This window comes from Neocloeon triangulifer, unplaced genomic scaffold, assembly GCF_031216515.1.
Source record: "Neocloeon triangulifer isolate White Clay Creek 2 clone unplaced genomic scaffold, ASM3121651v1 ptg000005l, whole genome shotgun sequence".
In the NCBI taxonomy this organism is placed as follows: Eukaryota; Metazoa; Arthropoda; class Insecta; order Ephemeroptera; family Baetidae; genus Neocloeon; species Neocloeon triangulifer.
In genome coordinates this window covers 1,556,670-1,582,588 of record NW_026775548.1, presented here as the reverse complement: position 1 = coordinate 1,582,588, position 25,919 = coordinate 1,556,670, and the positions used below count along the sequence as shown (strand labels likewise).

At 35.9% G+C, this 25,919-nt stretch overlaps 1 protein-coding gene across 14 annotated transcripts in view; it reads left to right on the top strand.

The window, feature by feature from the left end:
- Positions 1-25,919, top strand: part of LOC132193931 (glutamate receptor ionotropic, kainate 2) — a 109,966-nt gene extending 84,047 nt beyond the window's left edge. Inside the window, exons 3-21 of one of the 14 annotated variants that reach the window (XR_009441500.1) lie at positions 3,051-3,212; positions 8,202-8,386; positions 9,002-9,068; positions 9,137-9,154; positions 9,774-9,949; positions 12,137-12,190; positions 12,863-13,027; positions 13,868-14,020; positions 14,080-14,283; positions 14,924-15,127; positions 18,833-18,937; positions 21,505-21,783; positions 22,382-22,579; positions 22,731-22,956; positions 23,207-23,371; positions 23,565-23,665; positions 23,790-23,966; positions 24,031-24,723; positions 24,801-24,831. Coding sequence is in view for 13 of the 14 variants with exons in the window: in XM_059614907.1 (XP_059470890.1) it covers positions 3,051-3,212; positions 8,202-8,386; positions 9,002-9,068; positions 9,774-9,949; positions 12,137-12,190; positions 12,863-13,027; positions 13,868-14,020; positions 14,080-14,283; positions 14,924-15,127; positions 18,833-18,937; positions 19,528-19,785; positions 21,505-21,783; positions 22,382-22,579; positions 22,731-22,956; positions 23,207-23,371; positions 23,565-23,665; positions 23,790-23,966; positions 24,801-24,932 (3,011 nt within the window). In the remaining variant the exon portion in view is untranslated. Of the gene's footprint in view, positions 1-3,050; positions 3,213-8,201; positions 8,387-9,001; positions 9,069-9,136; positions 9,155-9,773; positions 9,950-12,136; positions 12,191-12,862; positions 13,028-13,867; positions 14,021-14,079; positions 14,284-14,923; positions 15,128-18,832; positions 18,938-19,527; positions 19,786-21,504; positions 21,784-22,381; positions 22,580-22,730; positions 22,957-23,206; positions 23,372-23,564; positions 23,666-23,789; positions 23,967-24,030 lie in introns of all 14 variants that reach the window. The other 13 variants (XM_059614904.1, XM_059614901.1, XM_059614906.1 and 10 more) reach the window with 13 other exon arrangements.

Below are 25,919 nucleotides of genomic sequence, written 5' to 3'. Positions count from 1 at the left end.
CTTCCATAAAATGCTTTTCCGTAACTTTTGATCGAATGATCATAAAATTGTACGCATTTAGTCAAGTAAAAGTAAGCAGCCGTTTTATGATGTATTGAAAGATTTATCGCAACTTGAATTTGCTCTTTAAACAAACGTTATTTTTATAGAAAAACTTGTCGTGAAAGTAATAAAAAATCTGTCCCCAAGCTCACAGTCGGGATCTTTCCTCTTATCTTTTTTTTTTTTTTTGCTGTACGCACAGAGCGAAAAAACGCGCAGGATCCAATTTTGTTAATTCAAGCTTCATCCGTACGAACCCTCAAACGGGTCGGCCCCGAGAATTCATGAATACCAGATTGGAAAATTGGAAGCGGCGGGCCTGGTGTGAAAAGACCCGGCGAGAGGAAAAGCCAAACCCCGCGTGTACGTTGACAGCATTTTCATGTACAAACTTTTTGTACACCATTTACGCAAATTAAGCCACCGCACTCTCACGACACGTGAAAATTTCCAAACCAGGAATTATTTCCCGCGAGTAAAAACAGGCAAATTCACTTTTACACCAAAGAAATTAGCATGATGAAATAATTAAAAAATGAAATAAATCTTGTCTTGAGGAGGAAAGGTTTTTAGACGAGAATTTATGGACAGCAATTTAAATTTGTAAAAATTTAGAAATAGAAGTATAAAATAAAATTTATTTACTTATCTTTACTCGTGTTTAAAAATTTAAAGCAAAAAACTACAGTTTTTCTCGAGATTATCAAGAAACAATTGTAAAATATTTATTTTACTAATCAAAAAATAAATTTATTGATAAATTTGATCCAAAAATATGTTGAAAAGACAGTTTATAAATCACGATCATCTTCAAATCCGATTTCCCGGACGAGGTCTTATCAGTTTTGCTTGCAAGATAACAAAGTTTTCATCTCGCAAGCTCGTCCGGCGGCGCATCAAGAATAATGGATGCGTTGCACCCGGAAACAAAATGATCTGATACGGACGGGGCGCACCAACTTGCCGCCGCCCCTGCGCGTGCATTTGCGAACGTTTAATGATGTGCGGCGCAGCTTTAAAGTGGATTATTAGTGTTGAAGGGGATGCTCTGGCTGATGTTGCGTCGTTACATCATTGTTCAGCGCTCTTGTCATGCACAATGTATAATGATGCAGGTGATTTGAGCGCTGTGTTGGTTTACTTTGACTGCATCGCCATGCAAATGCTCATAAATGTAAATTGTCAGTGATTGAGCTTCATTCAAACAAGTTCAACTAGAAATAACTTATTATGAGACAATTTTTAAAATTTATTGCTTTATTTTCTTCTAAAATTTATGACGTCATTGATTTTAAAATTGGAAGACGAATTGAAAATCTAGCAACCAATGTTGTGAAGACGTAAGACTTCATTTTACTATGCCAATTATCAATAACTTTAAATAATCCATTGTTATTTACAAAAAAGTAAAAAAAAAATACCAATTTTTCTTAAAATGAGGCATTTCAAAACTCAATTTAGTCTATGGAAATTTACAATTAAATTTATTTTTATTAAATGAATCTAATCAATTGTTTGATATTTATAAATTTTAATAACAAAATAAATTTCATATTCCCAAATTTTAATTTTACAACAACAACTTTTGATTATTTTTAGAGGCGAAAATACTCATCTTAATATCCCTCTTAAAGTGGAGAAGCTTTTTAAGCGCGGCCAAACTTTTGGCACTATTTTCTCCATTTATTTTCCAATCACCACTCTAGAGAAAAATATATATGTATTTTATTACAAAGGAAGCATTTTGGTAGGGATGCAATAAAGAGGCGCGAAGAGGGCTTTGTGTGTGTCTCTCTCTTCTCGGGGCTCCATTATAAAACGGAATTCAAACAGAAGTAATGCGGCCGCCGCATTGTGCGCGCGATATTTCTGAAGAAACGTCTCTTGGCTTGGCCGGGTTTTCTAAAAATCCGACCGGCATTTTTTGTTCATCGGTCGGTCGGACGGAAGGTCGACTGTGACCTCTTTCGCTCGGCAAAAGCCCCGCTCAAATCCCCCTGACTATTATAATGCCGCTAGGCGCATTAGGCCCTTCCTATGGCCTCTTTCCGCCACCAGGCACGCACCCCCAAATCAAAAAACCACCCCGCACATATGCAAATATTGCCTTTCTAGGTTAATTCTGCGGCAAAACTGCGTGCGAAAGATTTGACTTTTCGCGCACACCGAATTGGGTCAATTTTCGCCAACACTCTTAAAGTGCCAAGAGCGTTTTCACATAAAAGCAAAGCTTCTTGCCAACTTTTGTCAACTGTGCTGCAATTTAGTTCCCCGAGCAGCCTCCAACTACCAAATATATGTCCTAGAAACTTTCATTTTCTCATAGTATGATCCTAATAATTAAAGAAATTTTGTGAAGCGTATAAATTTAAATGATATACAAAGAAAATGCTCAGATTAGGGATAATTTTGATGAATGTAAAATTTATTCTATACGTATTTTGAAGAATAAAATCTCTCAGTTCTTTCAGAGGGGCTTGCTTGATCTTTCTTGGCCCATATAAAATATCACATTTGTAGGTTAGAATAGAATTACCAACTAATTTATGAAGAAAGAAAAATAAGTTTTGATATGTTTTATAGTAAATAATTTGTATAATAAATGAAATTATTTGTTTACGTTATTTAAACGTACTGATTTTGAGAACAGATTTAATAAAATTGAGATAAATTAATAAACTTCTAAATATGAAGCAAAGTTTGAGTTTCCAAAAAAAGCATAAAATTGGTAATCAAATGAAAAGTTAGATATTATTTATAAATAAATAAAAATAATATAATAGCGAACATTTATGGAAACAGTCAAATCAAGTTTTAGCAAAAATGGTGGTTAAAAATTTTCAACTGTCTTTCAATAGTTGCAAAAATTGTTTTCTATTGTTGTAAAGACCTATTTTGAGATTTTGTCAATACGGATTCCTTAAAACTGATATTATAATTTAACTGTAGTTTGTATTTGTAGTAAAAAAATCATAGAATGAAATCATTAATTGCTGTTTTGGTTTCAGGAGCCATTTTTACGGAGGACCAGAAGGACAGCAGCACCGAGCTGGCTTTCAAGTACGCCGTCTACAGAATCAACAAGGACAAGAGCATTTTGCCCAACACCACCCTCGTCTACGACATTCAATATGTGCCCAAGGACGACAGCTTCAGAACCTCGAAGAAAGGTAAGATTTTCGCGGAAAATAGTTGCGATCGCGTGACTCGATTCGACACACACATGTCCGAACACACTTTTCCTCCGAAGCCCTTAAGTGGCGGAAAACCGTGCGCGTCCCAATTTGCAGAGAACGCGATACAAAAGGTTCAATCGTTCATTTTCACCGTCGACTGGCCGAGCGAAAGGGCTAATTTCCTGTTTGTTCTCCGCTCGGCCCAAAAGAGAGGAAGAAAGAGAAAAATAAAAGGCGGGTATTGAAATAACGGGGCGCTTGTAATAATAATGGGCCGAGTGATGAGCCCGTTTCGCAGCATCTGTTTAGTCGGAGGAGCAGTTAAAAGCACTTGCTCGCCACTTTCTCTTTCCCTTTTCACTCTTTCATTCCCCCTTTTTATTGGCCGAGATGAATTAAATTTGGAGTCGCTTTTATTTCCGCCGCGGCTACTTTTGAAAGAGGCTTTTTCTTCCTCTCTCCGCTCCGTCTCTGCAAACGGCCGATTTCGCACTCGCTTTTGTCAAGAATTTCGCGCTGCCAGCGCCCAATGCTGGATTGTTCCGTCTCTGCTTCGAGTTTAAGTGGTTCTTGCCAAGTGGCTGTGAAAAATTCGCCCAGAGATGGTGTCGATGGCCTAGCAAGCCGGCCCAAGTACTCCTCATAAAAATTCTCAAATGAAAAAAATTGAGGCAATAATATGCTAATCTCCTCGGCCGAGTGGGAGCAAAAACCAGAAACAACTGCATTAATTTAAACAATTTGCTCACGATTTAACATTCATATAAAATTATGAAAAATTTAACAAGAAAAATATGATAAGCTTCAAAATTTGCACCAGTCTTTTATTTTTCCAGAAATTTTTTTAAAAATAAAATCCATTTTGCTAGTTGTGACATGAAAAATTAAGCAGAAAGTTAAATCAAGGCTTTCTAATTGAAAGCAAGTTTTTCAACAATTAAGTTTAAAATTAATTCCAGTTGTTTTACCATTATTGCCAAAAGTGGCTTCTATTGTTGAAAGGGCTTAATTTTGAGGAACCTTTAAATGTAACCGTTAAATACACAAATATTTTCTTGGTTTGTTTTCCAAAAATTTAATAAAGAGGAAACAAAAGTGGATTTAAATCAAAGCAGCTGTGTTCAACCAAAATTTATTATAAATTTATCAAAATTTAAACAAGACGATATAAAATTAATTTTTGGTATTATTCAAACTTTTTTGTTTATGCAGATTTTTGTTTAAATACATTAATAATAATTTAAAATCCTGCAGTTCCTGAAACATTTGAGGGAGAAGGTGCAGGTGATGCGAGCTGGAAACGAAATTCGGGCGCAAAGTGTCGCCTCGTCTGTAATTAAGTTGGCAGCGATTTTGGGGCCAGCCCGGCGTCGTCTCTGCTCTTTTATCTCGGCTGCTGAAGTAACAATTTGGGCCGTGAAATTCACGCGAAACATGCAGACCGCCGCCCTTGCCGTGGAAAATGCCATTATCGACTAATTAGGCGAGGGTTATCATCGTCATTACTATCATTACTAGCACGCGTGCTGCAGAGAATGTGTCGACAAGAGAGAGATGCAATTTCGCTCTCGCGTAGCCGAAAGCAATACGAGCTCTTCTAAATTGATTTAGGCGAGTTTAAAGTGAGCCTACGTGTGTGTCAGCCAACTAAGCAAATGTGTGCACAAAGGAGCAGAGAATTTCGTGCTTGCTCAAAGCAGTCCTCGGCTTGATTGAAGCTTCAAATTGTAGAATATTTTAAAATTGTAACCAAAATGATAATCTTATTTTACTTTTACAAAGGAAAGCGACTGATTTTTAATTTAATTATGGTCAAAACTCAAGAAATTCATTCAGGATAATGGTTTTATATATCATTAAATGACTAAAAAAAAAATCAATTAACAACTGCATTTTTTCAATTAATCAAGAAAAATGGCAAACACAGTCTTAATTCAAAATTAATCTTTGTCGTAAAAATTATTTTTTGCAAAAATTAGTGGCAACTTCTATACCCATTTTAACAGAATTTATTAAAAAATTTCTATCAGGCGAGAGTGGTTCTTTGTTTATATTGAAATTCTTTGCAGATTCCTCACGCCTCTCTTTTGTTTTCGTTAAAATTCATCCGTGCATTATTTCAGAAACAATACGATTCTCTGATCTGATGCTGCCTTTTTATCGCATTTTTGCAAGTCAGCAGCTCGAGTCTGCCGACAGCTTAGACTAGCGAAGGCAAATTTGATTCAGTTCTTTCTTTTCCCAAGAAAGAGAGAAAGAAAATTGTGTCAAGAGCTGGAAAGCGCGATTTTCCGATTTTCCAGCCGTTGCGAGGAAAGAACTCGCGGAAACAATTTTCCCTCGCCGGGAGAAAAAAAAGAAATTCTTTATATTCAGCGTTGGGAAAAAGCTCTTGAAAAAAGCAGCAATCACGGCCGCGCGAAGCCGAATTTTCGCCTCGAGAGTGAATGAGCGATTAGAGTCGGTCGAAGAAGAAGAAGCAGTTTCTATTTTTTTTTCGCCCTTCTCGGCACCCTCTCGAGGTGCGGTGCCTTTCTTTATTAGCAAATAGGGATGCGACTCTTTCAACAGTTTTTGGCCTGCTGATTAAGTTAACGCCGCACCGACGACGTGTGGAAATTGGATCAGCGAAGCAAAAAGTGTAAAAAGAGCAGAGCAGACATGCCACACGAGCAGCCAATTGGAAAATTCGCCAACAGATCAAACTTTTCATTTGCCCGACGGAACAAAAAGTCGCGCGACGTCTCGTCGATTTATCAAACTTTTTCACCCGAGTGCCGGCCAGAAAATTAACAGAGAAACGGAATTGGAGCATCATCATTGTCCACTTTTTATTCGCTGCAATTTTTCCGGTCAAATGGCCTCAATTTCATTCAAGGAATGTAAAATTTAAGAGAAAATATTCACAATAGTGAGAAAAATAATCATATTTTTTTTTGATACGCTTTAAAATGAATTCTGAAAATTGTTATATGCGAATTCTGATTTATAATATGTCAGACTAAAACAACTTTTTTTTAACTACATCACAAGAGTGTTTACTATCTTGAGACTTTTATATAAATTTTTTTTATTTATTATTTGGAAATTCTTACAAACATAATGATTTTTTAACAAAAAATGAACTTTCAATACAAACTTTGAAAATCAGTTCAATCAGTGTCTATAAAAATAATTAAAATAACTCCCTTTTCTTTAACTTACTTTTTAAAATTTTTAAATTTGTTAAAAAAATTCACTCCTTAAAAAAACTTAATTTTACATAATTGAATCACTTCTTTCAGATTTGAGGATTTGAGCTTTATAAAGAATTGCACAAATCTTTATCTTTTCTGGGAATTAATAATCACATTTATTTTTCCTACAAATTTTCAAATATGTGAAATTAACCTTTCTCTTTTAAAAAGATTGTTCTTCAAGTTCAACCCGCTGCGATTGTTTTGCAAATTAAATCAGTCTTGGCTTGCGTCGTCATCATCTTCATATCTGCGCCAGAGGTTGTCAGCTGAAAGCCGAAATAAAAAGTGGAAGCCAAGAGAGTGGCTCGCCTCGATTGCAGCAGGAAAATTCATCACTGTCCTGTCAGTCTCGGGCTCGGGCAAATATTTGTACAATTCATTTTGCGAGCTGAGAGCTGTTTAGAGAGAGCGGAGGCTCGTTTTACGGCTGCATCTCTCAAGTGATTTCACGACACGCAGCGAAATTTGACACTGATTTAGCCTTTGGCGCGACCCTCCGGACCCAAGAGACCCTGACGATGGTCAGAAAAAAAAACAAATTGCCTCTTTTCCAAATGCACTCGAGCGCTTTTATATTGTAATGCGACGCCACCCGGCCTAGCTGCGGTTCCAACCACTAGAGTTTTATATTTTTGTTGAAAAAGATTTACTTTTTGAGTTGGAAGAAGTGATGTCTAAATTAAATTTTGGTTTCAAATATTAATTTTATTTATGAACGTAGAATCTTTATAAAATTATCTGATAAGTTTTATTTTATTTATTTATTAATTTTATTTTTAATACATTTTAATAACTTTGTAATTTGTTTATTAATTCAGTGTTTCAACAATTTATTAATTTTTAACTTCTGAATTTGACTATTTTGAATTATTATTTAGAATTTGTTATTAGCTTTTGTTAGATTTAAAAATCAATGCAAATATCTGTGCTCAAGTATTCAATCTGCAAGTCTGCATTCTAACGATCAGTCGTAAATTGAGCAGTAAAAGTTCTTCCTTGTACCAGCGATCGGACGTTAAATGCTGCAAGCTTTTTTTCCGAGGATTTTCCTCAATGGTATCAGCGCCTTTTTATATGCTTTAATAAAGAGCTGCATCTGCTGCTCAAAATGTTCCGCTGCAGTATCGAAGCGAATTCCATTTTGCAGAAATATTTTCCATACAGCGAACCGATTTGCCGCATTAAATGGCTGCGCCACTGCAAGTTTCAAACTCAAACGAACAAATGAATATTTAGCTGCTGCGATATTAAAAGTCTGATCGTGAGCCTGGGAAAATGTACAGTAGTTTTCTGATGTGAAAAATTTAATAGACAAGCTACGGAAAAAAAGGGCAAAACTTTACAAATCCATCAGTCATTATGGATTTATCGTCGCTTTTATTGCTAAATATTACAAAATATCATCTAATTTTATATATTTTAATAAAAAGACTAATTTTATTTTAAAAATGTCTACAAAATCTTTAAAATTTGACAAATTTACTCAAATATTAATTATTCTCAAAAGATTGAAATCTAGCCATTGTTGAACAACATTAATTCATCTATAATGCATCTCTCTTCATTCAAAACATTAATATTCGCGGTTCAAAACCTCTGAAAACGGGCACCGAAGCATCCGTTGCGTTTAAAACAACAAAGTGCGGCGAGCAAAAACGCGCGCGTGTTTGTTCTACCCTTGGGCTTTGCTGTTTTGCACTAATAATTTGCTCCTCTCTGAATGTTATTTGTCGAATGATTTCAGCGTGCAAGCAAATGGAGCAGGGCATCCAGGCCATCTTCGGGCCTTCGGACCCGGTGCTCGGCGCGCACATCCAGTCCATCTGCGAGGCGCTGGACGTGCCGCACTTGGAAACCAGGGTCGACTTCGAACCCAGCTTCAAGGAGTTCTCCATCAACCTGCACCCCAGCCAGGAGCATATGAACCAGGCAAGTGCTTAAATTGGTATTTTAAAAGCCAAAAGAATTTGTCAAAATGATAACAAAATATTAAAGGGAAAAAATCTTTCCGTCCCACGCGATTTATTTCAAATGTAATGAAGGTTTCTCGTCAAAATAAATTCAATTTTATTATGGTTCTGTGAATCATGATAATTGACAATTTTTAATTATAATATAGAAAGAAACGTTGTGAATAAATTAATTTTAACCTATGATAAATTCGCTTCATGCGTAAAATTCCAATGGTACAATTTCGTTTTGATTCATAATATTTTCCGTGAAACAAAACCACGCATCAACAAGATACACGTCATGCTTCGCCGACTTTGTGTTGATTCAGATCAGCGCTAACGAACGTTGCAAAGCTCAAGCAGCGCAAACAATTCACAGAAATCTAAATTGAGTTTATTTCAAGAAACGTCTACATTGCCTTGTGGTATTCACAAATGACTGAGTTTAGCAATTAATTAATAATAATTTTTCATTTAGAGCTTTTGGAAAACACACTTTTTTATAATTGATCTATAAAAGTGTCTTAATTTTTAATATTGGATGTTTTTTTTTATAATTTCTATAACAGTTCTTTTCGATCTCTTTCCGCAGGCATTTCAGGACGTGATGGCCTTTCTAAACTGGACCAAAGTGGCCGTGGTGTACGAGGAGGACTACGGTATTTACCCCTTTCGATTTTCACTGCGGTTTTGATGTTTAAACTTGTTGTCGGTGTGTTCGTTTCAGATATTACAAGCTCAAAAGGTCAGAATATGAACATGCAAATTTCTAAAGTTTCAAACTTTCTAATTTCATCAATCAAACATAACATTCATAAAATTTGCAATTAAAATATGCTAAATTTTTCAACTAACCAGATTCCGTTTCGGAGAGCAGACGAATGTTGCGAGTTCTGCGAAATGAAACTTGGGATTTGCTCTATAAAAACATTCGCCACATACATAGATTTCTCTCATGCTGAGTAGAGATAAAGTTAATCCGCAGTGCATGATGGAATGAATATGCATCAGAGCTTTAAATTAGAAGTATAATTACTCATGCAAAACGTTTGTAGCAAAATGTAGGACGGATATGATATTATATAAAACCTTTTGATTTGTTCCGCGATCATCTGCTCGAGACAGTTTTGTTAATTCTAGAAATTTAGATAAAAACCTGCATGGTTAAAAATAACATTTTTTTCCTTTCAAGCAGAAAAAAATAATGCTAAAAGGAATGAATGGCCGACCAAAAAAGCTGCCAACTTTCTCTCGTTTCATATTTTTATTTTATTTTTTCTCCCTTATTTTCTTTCGCCGCCCGAGTTGGAGCGGCGCAAAAGGAGCGCTTTGAGCACAGGAAAGAATAAAAGTGGTGCTTGCAGGCCTGTTCAAGTTGCAAGACTTGGTCAAGAGCCCGCCAACCCAGCGCACGGAAATGTACATCAGACAGGCCAACCCTGCTACCTACAGACAAGTGCTCAAGGAAATCAGGCAGAAGGAGATTTACAAGCTGATCGTCGACACAAACCCCAAGCACATGTACAAATTCTTCCGGGCGGTGAGTTCGAATTCGTTTTGTCTCCATTTTTTAAACTGTTTTAAACCATTCATTTTTAAAGAAAGGAAAAAACACCCTGCTCACCAAATTTACATGTTTATGTAAATTATGTTATTTTTTGATGATTTTAATGATTATGAGTTTTAGTTTCTTTTTAAATTGTCAATTTTTAGTTTTCCAGTACAATTTTATTATTTATTATTTTTATTTTCATCTGGGTAAAAATTACAAATTGAAATTCTCAAATTTTTGTCTTTGATTTATATGTAAATAATTTTTCTATTAAAGCAAATATTGGATATTAAAGCAAAAAATAAAAAATTATTACATTATCAACAAAATGCATTTGAAAATAATGAAATTATAACTCGATAAAATGTCAGTTTTCTCAACTAACTCCAAAGGAAATTGTAACTGTTTGCTATTTTGTCCTTTCTAATCAGATTGGCTGCATATTATATTCTAAATATGTAAAAATTTTATTCAATGTCAATATTTAAGATTTTAAAAAGCCCGATCAATTTTGCTCAAAATTCTCTTGATCTGCAAAAACAAAAATTTCAAAATGCTAGGTTCAAAAAGGATGAATAATTAGGATTACTTCACTTATTATATACTTTTAAAATTTAAAATTTTTTTTAATACAATTTTTGCTTCTTAGCAGTAAGAAAATTTAAACTCAATGCTAGTGTATTTTTGGAAAAATTATTTATTTTTCCATTTGTATATAATCTCTAATCTTCGCGCACACAAAATCTTGTTGTCCTGACAACATTTCGCGTTGGCAAAAGCCGCACCTTTTAACAATCAGCGGCGTGAAATCCGTTTTGCGATCATCTTTCACCGCTAAAAGGTCTAAAAGCGCATTGATCCACCCACAGCAGCCCACGCTAAGAGGAGAATAAACAGATTTGTCTCGCTCAGCCTTCAGACGCTTTTTTTTAGCAAGAGAGCAAAACTGCTGAGCGTTGTGGGCGGGCAATGTTTTGTCCGCCGCCTCGGAATAAAAATGCGCCGCCATAAAATTCAAATCATAAACTTCCGTCACTCGGTGCTGGTTGTGAAGCTTGATTGATTTACAAATCCCGTGCATCTTCCTCGCCATAACAAAACCTTCACACACACGATGCTGCTGGCTGGCGTCTCTTTTCTTAATGCCGCGCTCATTTGTCAACCCCTCCGAAAATGACTTACTCCCCTCGGCCCTTTTTTCTATTCATACGGCGTTCCAAATTTATTATTTCGCTGTTATTTGCAGATATAAATCGCAAACGGCGCGGAAAAAATGCCAAACAGCGCCCGACTGATTTAGTATCGCCGGTTTACGACGCGCGCTTGTGTTTATTCGCGCCATCACTCCGATCGGGCTGCTGCTTTATTACCGAATTATCGCTGATGAGCAATCAGACGCACACTCGGAAATTGCGTACGGCTTTTTTTGCAGCTCATCGACCCACCCTGATCGTCCGCACGCAATTAAAAACGAGTGCCAACGTCGACATTTTTTGCTGCGGAACAAATTAAATTGCTCTGGACAGGATTTGAATTAATAAATTAAACTGCTGAAGAATAATTAAAATTGATTAGATTTTAAGTATTTTTTTTTCAGTTTTCCGTAGGTAAAATACTGAACAAAATGAATTATTTTTAGGAAATAGAAAATGCTTTGGTACAACATTTTCCCCTCTTAATTTATTTTGTAAAATATTGTATGAAGCAGCTCATGATCGATTAGGAATTTCTTGGAACTGAAATATTCATTTGGAATTTAAAAATTCATTGTTGGTATCTCAATTTTCCAACCCTTGCATTTCAAATTTTACTCTAAAAAGTATTTTAACACAGTAAGTTTTAGATTACTTCTTTAAAATTACGTTTTGATTACATCAGTTAAAAAACCTTCAGGGAGTGCTGTTTTTTTTTTACAAATATTTCTGCTCCACGCGGTCCGTGTCGAGCGGGTTGCATAACACACTTTCTCGCAGGCTGTCGACGTTTTTATCGCCCAATCATAAACATAACAATATTGTTCCCTTGTGCGCGGCCCCCCTGCTTTTATAGTTGTTTCGTGTGCATGTGTTTTTTACGACGCAGCTCTCTTTATTTCATTTAAGTGAGTGAGTGAGATCAAAGTCAATGTTGAAAATGCAGTTGAAAATATGACTTATAAACTTTGCTTGTTCGCAGATTTTGCAGCTACAAATGAATGACTACAGATACCACTACATGTTCACCACATTTGTGAGTTTTTATTCATGAGAACGCTCGCTGCTGTCGCTTGCACAGTTTATTACGAAACTGAAACAAAAAAATGAATGAATAATTCATGGCCAAACAGGATACATTTTTGTTTGGTTACGGTGCAATTATTTTCCATTAGTGTGTACTTGGCGTTTGCTTACAAGTCTGATTTAAATTGTTGATTCCTGGAAATCTGTGTGGCAAGAAAAAAAATACACTTTTTGCTGGTCAAGCATTTGTTATACTAAATGATTATTGCAAAAATAAAATCTGATTTTATTATTATTTTCTTCATAAATTATCTTTAATTTAATTTGAAATTTAATAAAATTTGCTTTAGAAAAAATGTACAATATTCTAGTTTTATCTAATCTCAGATTAAATTAGTAGTTTGATGATTTGAGTTGCCAGCACAGAGCAAAGATGTCGAAAGTACTTAAGCTCTTTTGCTACTCGTCGTGCGATTCACATGCATTTGCCCCGTATTAGCATAAAATGACAAGCGTGCGGCGCTCACAGGCAGACAAAGCACGCAGACAAATCCTATTTGCTAGAACAAAGAGTACACATGCGTCTAACAAGCGGCAGCACGAGGGTCTCCTTCTCTCTTCTCCATTATATTATCCTGTGTAACTAAATCCGAATCCTCTTCTCCTTCAATTCAACGCGCAGGATATTGAAACGTTCGACTTGGAGGACTTCAAATACAACTCTGTGAATATCACTGCATTTCGTTTAGTTGACGTAGAGGACAAACGGGTCTCGGAAAAACTGGCACAAATGGAGAAGTTCCAGCCGATAGGGCAGAGCATCCTCAACCGCTCGGGGATAATTCAGGTGAAAAACATACATACGAGGGCGTCATTTCGGCTGCCAAGAGCAGGCGTGTGCGTGCGGATAATGTGCCATAAAATCCTCTTTGCCGGTGCATTACGCCCGCAAAGCTTTTATGAGCTGCAACAAGATTGAGCCTCCCCTGGCAGCACAACGAGTGCTTTATTGGCCGGAACATCAAATGAAACAAGGAGCGCTTGCGAACTCACCTAATTGAAAATCAGCCGTCAAATCTTGATTAAAGACTTGAGGAAAGGCGCTGCTCTTTCTTGAATACTTACTTTTATTAAGTGCTTTTGCCGCCCTCGAGCGAGTTGATCAAACGCCTACGCAGTGGAGGAAAAATCTTGTTAGCGTTTCCTATTTTATTGACGCTCAATTAGTTCTTGCTAAATTTATTGGCCTATAATTTTGTAAATCTTGTTCGCAAATTGAATTGAGGCATTAATGTCTGAAAAAAAATTGTTTTTTATAGACAATAAAATTTATTTGCTTATTTTTATTATCAAAATGGTTTTTTTATGACAAACAGAAAATTGAATAATGAAAATTTAAAATTTCTAGATTATGCTTCATTTTTTTGGTTTAATAAATTTTTTAATTTTTTATTCATTCTTAATTCTTAACAAATGTAATTAAAAAAAGTTATAAAATACAAGGCGCGATTCTGATTTCTTTAACTTTCAAGTAATAATTGTCAAAAAAAAAAAACTCCCCCAAAATCTCTCGTCAAATTTTTACTCAATTTCAGCTGCAATTTTATTCTTCAATTTCAATATATTTGGATTTTTATAGTTTTTCTTTTATATATTGTAATTCAATTTTTTTGGAAATCTATGATAGGCTGAGTCTGCACTGATGTTTGACTCGGTGTACGTTTTCGCCAAAGGGCTGTCCGCCCTGGACCAAGGTCACGTGCTCAAGCCTGCCAACCTCTCTTGCGAATTGGAGCACCCGTGGGAGGACGGGCTCAGCCTTTACAACTACCTAAATACGGTGAGTCTCGAATTTATTTTTCCGATTGAGCTTTTGACACGATTTTCTTCTTATTGAAGGCGAGTCTGCACGGCTTGACGGGGCACATAGAGTTCATCGAGGGGCGCCGCAGCGACTTCAAGCTGGACATCATGAAGCTCAAGCGCGAGCAGCTTCAACTCGTCGGTCACTGGAGCATGGGTCACGGGGTCAACATCACCGACCCAGCCGCTTTCTACGAGAGCAGTGTCAACAACATCACCCTCATCGTCATGACGAGAGAGGTAAGCAGTCTCGAAAGAATTGGCTCAAAAATTAATTTGTGAATTGAAAATTAATTTTTCAAAAATATCAAAGAAAATAAATTTTAATGTGTTAATTTTTCCTTGCAAATTTTCGTTAATTTTTTAATTAAAAACTGGCGTAAAAAGTTCATTTTCACTGATTTTCACAATGAATCATTCTAATTTAAAATTAAAATTACTTTTTAGACAGACTATTTCAATTTTTTTTAAATTTGTATAGAGCTACTCTTTAAAATTAAATTCTATCAATAAGTAAAACTGAGTAAAACATTAAAATTTTTTATAATATTATTTTTTGAAGATATTAATTAAAATTAACAATTATTTTTAATTTGAAATTAAAAAGTCAACTTTTTTAGGAGAAAATGACTCTTTTATCTGCCTAGATATTAATTACATTTAAATATTAATAATATATTATTTATCTTTCAATTTAATATAAAATCGAACAATATTTTCAATGTCCCTGAAGAATTGTGCAATTTTTCCCGTCGCATTATTTTCTCCACTTCAAAAATAGACGGACTCATTGAAGGTGCGCTTTGCTTTTCATTGAGCCTCTCTTTCTGCGACGTACTTGTTGGGAAGTGAGGCAAGCGCGAGTGTGTTTGATTAACAGGAGAAGCCGTACGTGATGGTGAGAGAAGATAAAAACCTGACGGGCAATTCGCGCTACGAGGGTTTTTGCATCGACCTGCTCAAGGCGATCGCCAACCAGGTCGACTTCAACTACGACATCCGTCTCGTCCCCGACCACATGTACGGTGTCTACGACCCCGAGACCAAATCGTGGAACGGCATCGTCCGCGAGCTCATGGACAAGGTGAGTGAGTCAGTGGACGTCTTACAAGTACTTTCGCTCCCCCCTGCAGCTCGTCATAAATTATTAATTTTGAGCCAGATTTTATCAAACTCTCGGCTAAGCTGAGAAAAGCAGCTTAGGATATAATCAAAAATTTAAATCTCTTGCATACTGATCAGGATGGGAGTTTTTAAAAATAAAAGAAGCAGTAAATCTCTCAAACTTGACCCTTTAAAAATTTATTTAGAATAATTACTTAAAACTAATAAAAGGAGACATTTTTTTTAATAAAATTTTAAAACAAAAATTAAACATCTTTTTCTTTAGTTTTAAATTATCTAACTTCAAAAATAATGTTGAGTGAATAAAATTTAATTATCTAGAAATTTCTTTAAACAGAATAAGAAGTGATACTGCAAAATAATCATATTCCATTTTATAAAGATTCTAAAATAACTGCAGTAACGATTAAACAACAGAGAAGTTCATTCTTAAAAGCTTATGAGCGCAGAATCATTGGGAAAGTTTTAAACGTCCCGTTTTCTTTAACTGTGCAATTAGCTCGGGAATAAGAATTGATTCAATGCCATATTCGCTTACTTCTTTTCTTCAAAAGTCGTTTGCCATTGTGGTTTTGCGCATTTCTTCACGTATAATTATTCTGTTTACTGGGCAATTCATTCCCACAAATGATAGCGCGCAAAGTTTGCCTGTAAAAGCAATAAAGCGGCGGCGGCGGCGGCTGAATTGTTTGTTTTCAGCAGCTTGAAAAATATAATAATGGTCCGCTCGGACGGCCATTCCCGCAGCACTAAAACGTAACAAAGTGCAATAATAATGAGCGCTGGAGACAAAGGCAAAGTGCAGTCGTAGCGTTTCTTTGTCTGCTTTTGCTTTAATTAAAAGTCAATTTCGTGCCGCCAGAGCTCTTTCTCTCCCTCCTCGCCCCGTGCTATGCAAATGGCACTACATAAATGCGGAAGCTACAGTCGTAAGTACATGCACTTGATGCAATTACAGGCCGAGTGCTCTGCAAAGCCCGACGACTTGGAGACTCTTCCTGCTTATTTACTCCGCCCCAAACACGCCGTATCAATTAATTTGATTGTGCACTTTAACTGCAGTGCGCGAAGGATAATCCACTTTTGCTGCTCAATAAGGACGGGAGACCCGCATTTATCATAATTTCAGTTGTCCTAAAAGTTCACAAAATCATTTGTCATAAATTTTTCATCCTAATATTTTTGTCCCATTTTTTCCCATTTCTGCGAAAATGTATTTTTCTAAACAAATGTTAAATGACTTTATCTAGATCTGCTTCCTGCTGAGAAAATTTTATTTTTCATTTGTCTTCCTTTATTTTTTTATCGCGATTCTGTTAAGGTGTTGTTAGCGATTGTCTCGTTGCCAACCTGACAAAAAAAGCAAAGGTCACCCAAATTTGATAAAATTTGGTATGGGGGTTCCCTTAGGTATAAATAAATACTTGGAAGTTTTCATAAGCTCGCCACAAGCAAACGGATGGGCCAATTTTCATTTTCTCCGCGGATTCTGAAAGCTCAACTTCACAAGTTTTCGACCTCCTTATTTTTGACTGGCACAATGAAAACTTTAGAATATACTCCAATACAGATGGGGGTTAATAATGATTAAAATGGAATAAAAGTTGAATTTGGACATCTGATCATTTCTTATTTTACGTGGGGGTCTGATTCTGTAAGAACGACGCCAATTGAAAACGACGACTTTTTTCAAATAGCAGTCGTCGTTTTTATATTTGGAGTCTAATTCAAATCGTCGCCCGAATTGACGTGTCGTTTTCAAAGGGTGGCTAATAATTACTTTGCGAACTTGCACGCCAAAGGGTTAACCGTTGGTCCAATTTTAAAAATCTGAATAGATTCTGAAAGCCCAGCAGTTACATCTTTTATCTTGGTTAATTATAATTTTCTAAGGGCTGAACTAATATTTTATTTTCCCGGAAAACTAAAAAAATGACAACTTGCCAGCTCCTGTTAAGTGCTAACTCCTCAGGAGTGCCAGCTGCTCAGGAGTGCCAACTCCTCAGGAGTGCCAACTCCTCAGGAGTGCCAACTCCTCAGGAGTGCCAACTCCTCAGGAGTGCCAACTCCTCAGGAGTGCCAACTCCTCAGGAGTGCCAGCTCCTCAGGAGTGCCAGCTCCTCAGGAGTGCCAGCTCCTCAGGAGTGCCAGCTCCTCAGGAGTGCCATCTCTCCATTTTATCCACAATACATAATAATCATTAACTTAACTCGCTTAATTTATCTTCGTTCTGAGTTTCTTTAACAGAGAAATCTGAGATTAAATCTGAGAAATCATAAAATTTAGCAAAATTGAATACAATATTGATAATTGATTTTGCAGAAATAAAATTAAATCAAAGCATCAAATAAAGTTATAAAACTCTCTAGTTTATTTTATTGAGACATCTCGGCCGGTCTCGCTGGGTCTTGGGCCTCGGCCGGTCTCGGTGGTTTGTAGGTCCATAGAAGCAAATTTTTTTAATCATTAAATACTTTTGTTTGAAATATATTTTAATTTTAGTTAATTTTTATTTATTATCAAGTCAATTTAATCTACATCTATTTCAATAATAGTTTCAGTTTATAATGTTTATTTAGTGTAAACTTATTTAATTTTGCTTACATTCATAAATTTTATTGAAACCAAAAGCATAAAAATTTAATGAACTATAAAAGCAACAAAAATAAAATTATTTTAGATTTTTGAGGACACTTATCTTTAGGAAAATTTTCATTTAGGACAAATGAAATGTAAAATCTAGGATACTGTTTTAGGACTTTTGCTTTTAGGCCAAATAGAGATATCAGTTTTAGGACAAATAACAGCGACTCATAAAGAGAAGAAACGAGAAATTTAGTTTGTTAACCAAATTATCTCTAAATATTCTCACTCAAATGGAAAAATTCAAAATCTGGACTGAAGGAAGATCAAATTAATTTTCTTCAGATGAAACTCAACTTTTTTAAATTAAAAATAAATTAAAATCTTACAAGCATTTTTACTTGTCCAATTTAATTATACAAAAATATGAATTATCAACAATATTTATTTCAGGTTTATGCTTGAAAATTGAACCTTTTTTGCAAGGATATTAGAGGAAAATTCTTGTTTGGTATGAACTTGACGTGAGCAAATTTATCCTTGAGATGGATGGCGTAAAATGCGAAATTTCCATTTTACCGTTAAAGCGAATTAATTGTCTCAAGTGCAATTAATGAAAGGCGTAGAGCTCAAGAGCATCGATCGCTGCAAGCATACAACGTGTGAGTGTGAGCGCGATTATTAATTCTGCTGGGAAATGCTATGGTGGGCAATTTTAAGTGCTCGTTGTTTTGCCAAGAAATATAACGTGACTTCTCAGAAAATGGAATCAATTAAGCAAATAACCCTTTTATTGTATTAAGATTTTCTTTTCTTCAACGAAAGTTTTCCTTGGTTCTAAAAAAAAAAAACGAGTCCTTTCTTTGTTGTCCAAAAGTTTCAAGTGGAATCCGCTCTTGAATAAATCAAAACTCTCCTTTCTTTTTATGTATAATTTATGACCAGCTGCTTCTTTCCATTTTCAGCCGAGCAACAACTTTTCATCCGGTTTTTTTTTTTTTGCTCTCCATCCTTCCGCTAATTAAATCGATTCAATTTGCTCCGGCGCGTACATAAGTTTTATTTTTTGGCACCTTTTCAGCGCGCGGATCTGGCAGTGGCTTCGATGACGATTAACTACGCGCGTGAGAGTGTCATTGACTTCACCAAACCCTTCATGAATTTGGGGATCGGAATTTTATTCAAGGTAAGTGAAAGTCAATACTTTCTCTGCAGAAAAAAATATCTTTAATTAAATTAGAAAATCTTAGAATAAATCAGTACAAAGCTCCGCCCTTTTTTTAAAAACATACTATCAGTAAAATATTTCGTTAGATCAATTATAATCAAGAAATCGCTTTTTTGCAACAGTAAACGTTATGACCAAAGGTTTTTTTTTAATCAAATCTGGAAGAAAAAACAGCCAGTTTGGGGAAACAATTCTTATTTATCTCTTAATTTTCAATTTAATTTTTCCATTTGCTTTATTTTTAAACTAAATTCCTATTTCATAGTAAAATATAAATAAATCTCCATTAATTCATTTTTAAAATATTTTTATCACTTAAAAATATTTCTAATTTCACTAATCTTTTTGTCTAAACTTGTGAAATTAAAAATTTCGGACCCAATATTCTGGAGGCAATTCACATCCTTTTTTTTCAAAATAACGCAATCAATCGTGGCGGAAAGGCCCTCTCGTTTGGGTTCACCCCCCGGGCTAACAAATTGCACAAGTATAGCGTGTTGTAAGAAAGGGCGGCAGCTTTGTTCTGAGCGTAAGGGTGGTTGCCCCAGGTGCCGACCAGCCAGCCGACGCGGCTCTTTTCCTTTATGAACCCGCTGGCCGTGGAAATTTGGCTGTACGTGTTGGCGGCCTACGTGCTAGTCTCGTTCACCCTGTTCGTGATGGCCCGTTTTTCACCTTACGAGTGGAACAACCCTCACCCCTGCCTGGCCGACTCTGACATCGTGGAGAATCAGTTCTCCGTGTCAAATTCCTTCTGGTTCATAACCGGCACTTTCTTGCGCCAGGGGTCAGGACTCAATCCCAAGGTTCGCACCTTTTGCTCTCTCTGTGTATTTGTTTGCATGGAAATGGGGGATTGTGCATGCCGAACGTTTTTACTCTCTTTCTCTGCATATTTGAAATGTTCACTTTCCTTTTTTATTTGCCCGCTTCCCCGGCCGATGCGCGATGACTTTTCTCTGTTCAGCGTATGCGTGAAAAGCGAGACTTCATGAATATTTTACAAGCCTGCCATTTGTTTCTACAGTTGTTCGTATCCATAGCACACACACACATTTGCAGCACGTTTTTTTTTATTTGTACGAAGCCAAAAAGCAGCGACAGATTTTTGCTCTTGCGGCCTTTGAAAGAGCTAAAAGACTTTTTAATTTGAAAGATACAAAAATAAAAAAATAGTGAAAGCTCCATATAATGTATTACGAAAAACTGGAAATCAAAGGTTTCCGAGATATATTTGTAACAAACAAAAATGCTAAAATAATGAGGGTGATCCAAAAGCAAAAACTATAGATAAACTAACTTAAACCGCATATAAAGCAATGAAATTGTTGACTTTTGTAGTATAATTTTACGATCAAGGGTTGATTCATGGTTTTTTGGGGAAAAGCCGACTTTAAATTCAAATCACCAAGAAATTTTTACTACTTTTTTTCCATCAAATTTTGTTTTCAGGCCCAATTAGGTTGTTGGACTGCCAGCGTTTGCGAATACCCTACACATGTTTGCACACGCGACTTTGTAACGAGGGAGAACTGAAAAGAAATTAGGCAACCGGCATTTGTCTGCTGCCTGCTTTGTTTTTCCACAGGCTGAGAGAGCCAACGGAAACCTTACGTGTGCAAACACGTCGGGATTCGCAAACATTCGGTCTCTTGCTTGTGGGCCGTTTATGCAACCCTCATCACTGCGCGATCGTTACAAATGTTCTGCAGAAACGTTTCCAGTCGGAATTCGTTAGCGTGCTCTGCAGGGGAGCCGCCTTAAGTGAAGAGCAAATATCAAAATTTTGTGGACAAAAAAAAAGATGACAAAGTAGAGATCCTTTTAAGTATTCCCTGTGAGATTTACTCAAAAAGCCACTACATTAAAAATAAACTATTATTTGAATTGTTTGTATCAAAAAATTGGACTCTCTGAACGTCCGAGTTTATTTACTTTTAATTTATGATTAGTACCAAAATTAATTTTGATAGTTTAATGTTTTCAATTATTTTCTAAAATAAGGGTTTCAAACTTTGCTCGGATAGAGTTTTTTAACTATTTTTCAACGAGAACAAGCCCATTTACTTCATTTTCATTATTGATCGTCATTTTCTTAAGGACTTCTTATTTGCCTATTCAAATCAAATCTTTACAACTATAGGAGCTTTTTTAAATTATAGGAAATTAACCATCATTGTTGCAAATACTTGATTTGACTATGTTTAGAAGGTATAATTAAAAAAACCTTAACAATTTTCAAAATTTAGAAAACGGTCTCAAAATAATAAGTGTATGTTTTTACATAAGATAATGATCTTTTTTTAAATTTAGATATGATTTCCAATTATTACTTCTGAAACTTTTGGATTTTTTTTCTTCCAATTTACACAATTATTTCATTAAACCAAGCTTTGAAAATCTGTCGCAATCATTGTATCTGGCTTCGGTATTATTTTGATAGCTCTCTCTGATTATTATTATTTTTTAGTCTTAAATTTGCATGCGCCGGCAATTGTGCATGAGAGTGTGTTGCCTGCCCGTAGGTGTCGGAAAGCATGCCAAAGCGGCTGTTCTCGTTCATGAAACCGCTGGCCGTGGAGATTTGGCTGTCGATGCTGGGCGCGTACGTTCTCGTGTCGCTCACCATTTGGGTGGTGGCCAGGTTCTCGCCCTACGAGTGGCGCGTCCCCGAGCCCTGTTGCCTTGGGGTGCTCGAGCCCGAGGCCGAGCCAGAGGTGTACGAGAACGACTTCACGCTGTCCAACTCGTTCTGGTTCACCATCGGCACCCTCATGCAGCAGGGCTCTGACCTCAACCCCCAGGTAATTTGTGGCACGAAATTTCATTGTGTGGAGCGTCTGTAATTTTTGTTAAACTTCTGATTAAAAATATATATTAAATCATTGCTTGTTTAAAATAGTTGTGATAGTAATTAATTTCTTTATATTGATATAATTTTATATTAATACTATTTTACCATCGCCAGGAAAATATTAATTAAAAATATAAATAAATAAATTATATACTCCATGTATTGACACCTTCAAATCAAGTCTTTATAACAGTTTGAAATTTTAACCACCATTGTTGTAAAGACTTGATATTGTTAAGGAGTCTCCTTTAAATATTATATTACATTTTGAACACTTAATTTATCTTATTATAATATTTAGAAAAACAGCACCATTTTTATAGATGTGATTGAAAAATACTTCATCTGCTTGACTCTTCTTTTAAATTGAATGAAAATCAATTAATTTTTTTTGTTTTTCTCTGCATTTTGTGACTCCCCATGTCGTATTTAGAAACTCGGAGATTGATCCAACTTTTATCAAATATATTCGTAAATGCACGATCCCTCATTTCAAATTTCCTGATTGTAATGAGACGCAAAACACTCTCTCACGCAACCAATTTCAGGCGACAAGCACGAGAATCGTTGGAGGAATCTGGTGGTTCTTCACATTGATAATAATTTCCTCTTACACGGCCAACTTGGCCGCCTTCCTCACCGTCGAGAGGATGATCACGCCGATCGAGAACGCAGCAGAGCTGGCGGAACAAACGGAAATTTCCTACGGAACCCTCGAAGGCGGCTCAACAATGACCTTTTTCAGGGTGAGTCAAGAAATTGCTTCTTGTTTTCACACCCCTGCTTAATTCTGAAAACATCAGAATCTGGGGTGTGTTGTGTTTACGCCAGTGTAGAGGAAAAAGTTTTCACAAAATGCAATTCCCATCTACTTTACATTTTTATCTCTTTGGCCAGGATTCAAAAATAGGAATCTACCAGAAAATGTGGCGCTTTATGGAAAGCAAGCGACCCTCGGTGTTTGTCAACAGCTACGAAGAGGGCATCAAGAGGGTGCTCGAAGGCAACTACGCCTTCCTCATGGAATCCACCATGCTTGATTATGCCGTCCAGAGGGACTGCAACCTCACCCAAATTGGAGGCCTCTTGGACTCAAAGGGTTACGGGATTGCAACGCCAAAAGGTACAGACTTTAATCTTTTAATCGGATTCTTCTATAGTTTAAAAATAAATTATAATATTTTATTCTCATTTTCATGATTTAAAAACAAATGTGGGAAGCAAAAATATAAGACGATTTTTTGAACTAAGATAGATACTTGCGATTTTAAATAATTAGTAAAAAAATTATTCATTAATTTAAATAAATAAATTATTACTTTCATCTTCAGATTATTCAGGAATAATACTGGAATTTTAATCAAATTTGCAAGGTTCTCCGTGGCGAGACAAAATTTCTCTGGCCATCCTGGAGCTGCAGGAGAAGGGCACAATCCAAATATTGTATGACAAGTGGTGGAAGAACACGGGCGACGTTTGCAACAGGGATGACAAAAGCAAAGAGTCAAAAGCAAACGCGCTTGGAGTGGAAAACATCGGTGAGTTTGTCAGGAACATCTCATCTCTCTTTGCCCCTCCTCCCTAGAACTTTCCTTTCCTGTTCAATTATTCAAAATATGTTGATGTCTTTTTCTTCTTTTTTATCAACAAAATGTTTGCACGCTCTGAATTTATTTGCATCAAAATTTCTATGCATCGATCTAAAAATAAACGGCATATTTTCGTTTTCAGGCGGAGTTTTTGTGGTCTTGCTCTGCGGTCTTGCCTTGGCCATAATTGTGGCGGTGCTCGAGTTCTGCTGGAATTCCAGAAAGAACGCGCAGACTGATAGGGCAAGTATAATTATTTCCTCAATTTAAACACTTAATTTGATTTAAAATTGTGCTTGACCTTTAATTTTCCGCACTTAATTTTCGTCGTAATTATGATTTTCCTGATTAGAAATTTTGTCAACAGCAATCTTTGTGTTCCGAGATGGCCGAGGAACTGCGCTTTGCGATCCGATGCCACGGATCGCGTCAGAGGCCCGCTTTAAAGAGGACCTGTTCGAGGTGCTCGCCAGGAACAACTTACGTTCCCGCAGCGTTAGAAATGCCTCACATCAACGGGGTAAATCTAGATCCAGTGCTACATGTAAATATGCCAATTCCTTTAGATTAGATCTCAATCTTGTGATTCGTCATTCTCATGATTTCAGACGTTTTGTTACAAATTTTCCAAAAATTTAAATCAAAAACATATCGCCAAGCTAAGATACGTTTTTGCAATTTGGTTCAATTTGATGTGTATATAATTTAGTTTTAAATTATTTGAATTTCTATTTTTGTTTAAAACTTTTTAAAAAGTGCCTACACCATAGAGAAGTAGTAATTTACAAAGAAAACTTTAAAATAATTATCTAATCACAAAATTTAAACTTGAACTTTTGAGATTATTGTGTTGTTAATTTTATTTAAAAAGCTACTGTAATTATTTCAGTTCATGTTATTTGCTTTCTGTATCTTGCTTTATTTTGTTTACATTAAAAGAATTTACAGTGTTTGTGCAGTGAGCAAAATGATATATTTGATAATTTTAAATGTGACGAACAGAGACACACCAAAGAAAAACGCCAATTTTCATTTTGCACAAATTTTTCAGTACAGTTCTTTTCAAATTCTCGTTCTTTGGCATTTCTCTGTTAAATCAAGTCAAATGAGAAATTTTAAATTCGCCAGAGATATTGTAAAAATGTGAAAATTTTTATTCTGACACTGCCAGTGTGTACTAAAATTATATATGAAAGCATTCACTAAGGCCAATGCTACTCTGCGTAGGATAATAGTGTGATGCTAGAGATGCATAAAACGTCGATAAGCAATTTCCAACTGCCGGACACTTAGCAAGAAAGGTGCGTGCAACACACACCATTGTATAAATGTAAAACACATTTGAACCCAGCCCTTGACCTTGAGTTCACGCTTGCAGAGGACCTGGTACTTCCACCAGGACGGCCACCATCACTCGCACTCGCCGCCCGCCGAGGCAGCCAACCCTCACACCTGCTGCGACCCCGACGAGTGGGACAATGTCTTGGTGGCCGAGAAGCACGGCCTGTGATAAACATAACAGACGCTTTTCGTACTGCGACGCCGCCCCTTGAGAGTCTCGCCAGACCAAAATTCATACACACATTTTACTTATATTAATATAAAAATAAACTTCTTGCAGGTTGTGCCCTAAAATAAACACATTAAATTCAAAAGAGAGACTTAAGTATTTTTTAAATTTCTGATTGTGAAAAAAGATCAAATTTCAATACAAATTTTATAATTGTGATACAAAAATTCGTCAAATCAGGATTAATTTTGCCATCAAGTTTTTTCATGAAATTTTGCCTTCTTTCATATTCAGGAATAAAAAATTGCTCATGTCCCTCTTTAAAAAAAAAACTTGTTATTTGTTGTGGTCACCAAGTTTTGGGGGTTTTCATTCATTTTTAAAATTAAAATATCTAAAATCAGATAAAATGGATTTCTATTGTGACTTTGATTGGTTGCTGGCGTTATTGACAATGATGTAACATGAAATTTGCGTGGAAGACCACAATCCAAATGATCAAGATAATAATTAATAAGGAAGACGCCGAAAATACACACACTGAGGAAAGCAACGCCGACGACGACTTGAGGGAATGTTGTAATTAGACACGGGGAAATTGCTATTCTTGTAAAATTAAAACTTCTACGCAAAAGTAAAATTAAAAATCGATGTGGATTCATAAAAAAAGTGTGATTCTGGATGGAGAATTTTTTCTTAAATGTGTCAATGTGGGTCAGCTTGAAAATTATTGCGCATGTTGAAATATCTAGAAAATGTTATGTTGCAAATTTATCGGGGTGTTTGATATTATGAGATGCAAAAGGTTTGTGAGAAATACAATGTTGAGCATTGGACGTAATATAAGGATTTTTAACGATTGACCGAACCGATGGAGTGTAAAAACACAATAAAAACTTCATGTTCTAAATAATTCAATTCAAATATCAGTTTAATTACTCTTACCGTTTAATTTTGAATTGCATTTGAAAAAATAGCGATTGTTGA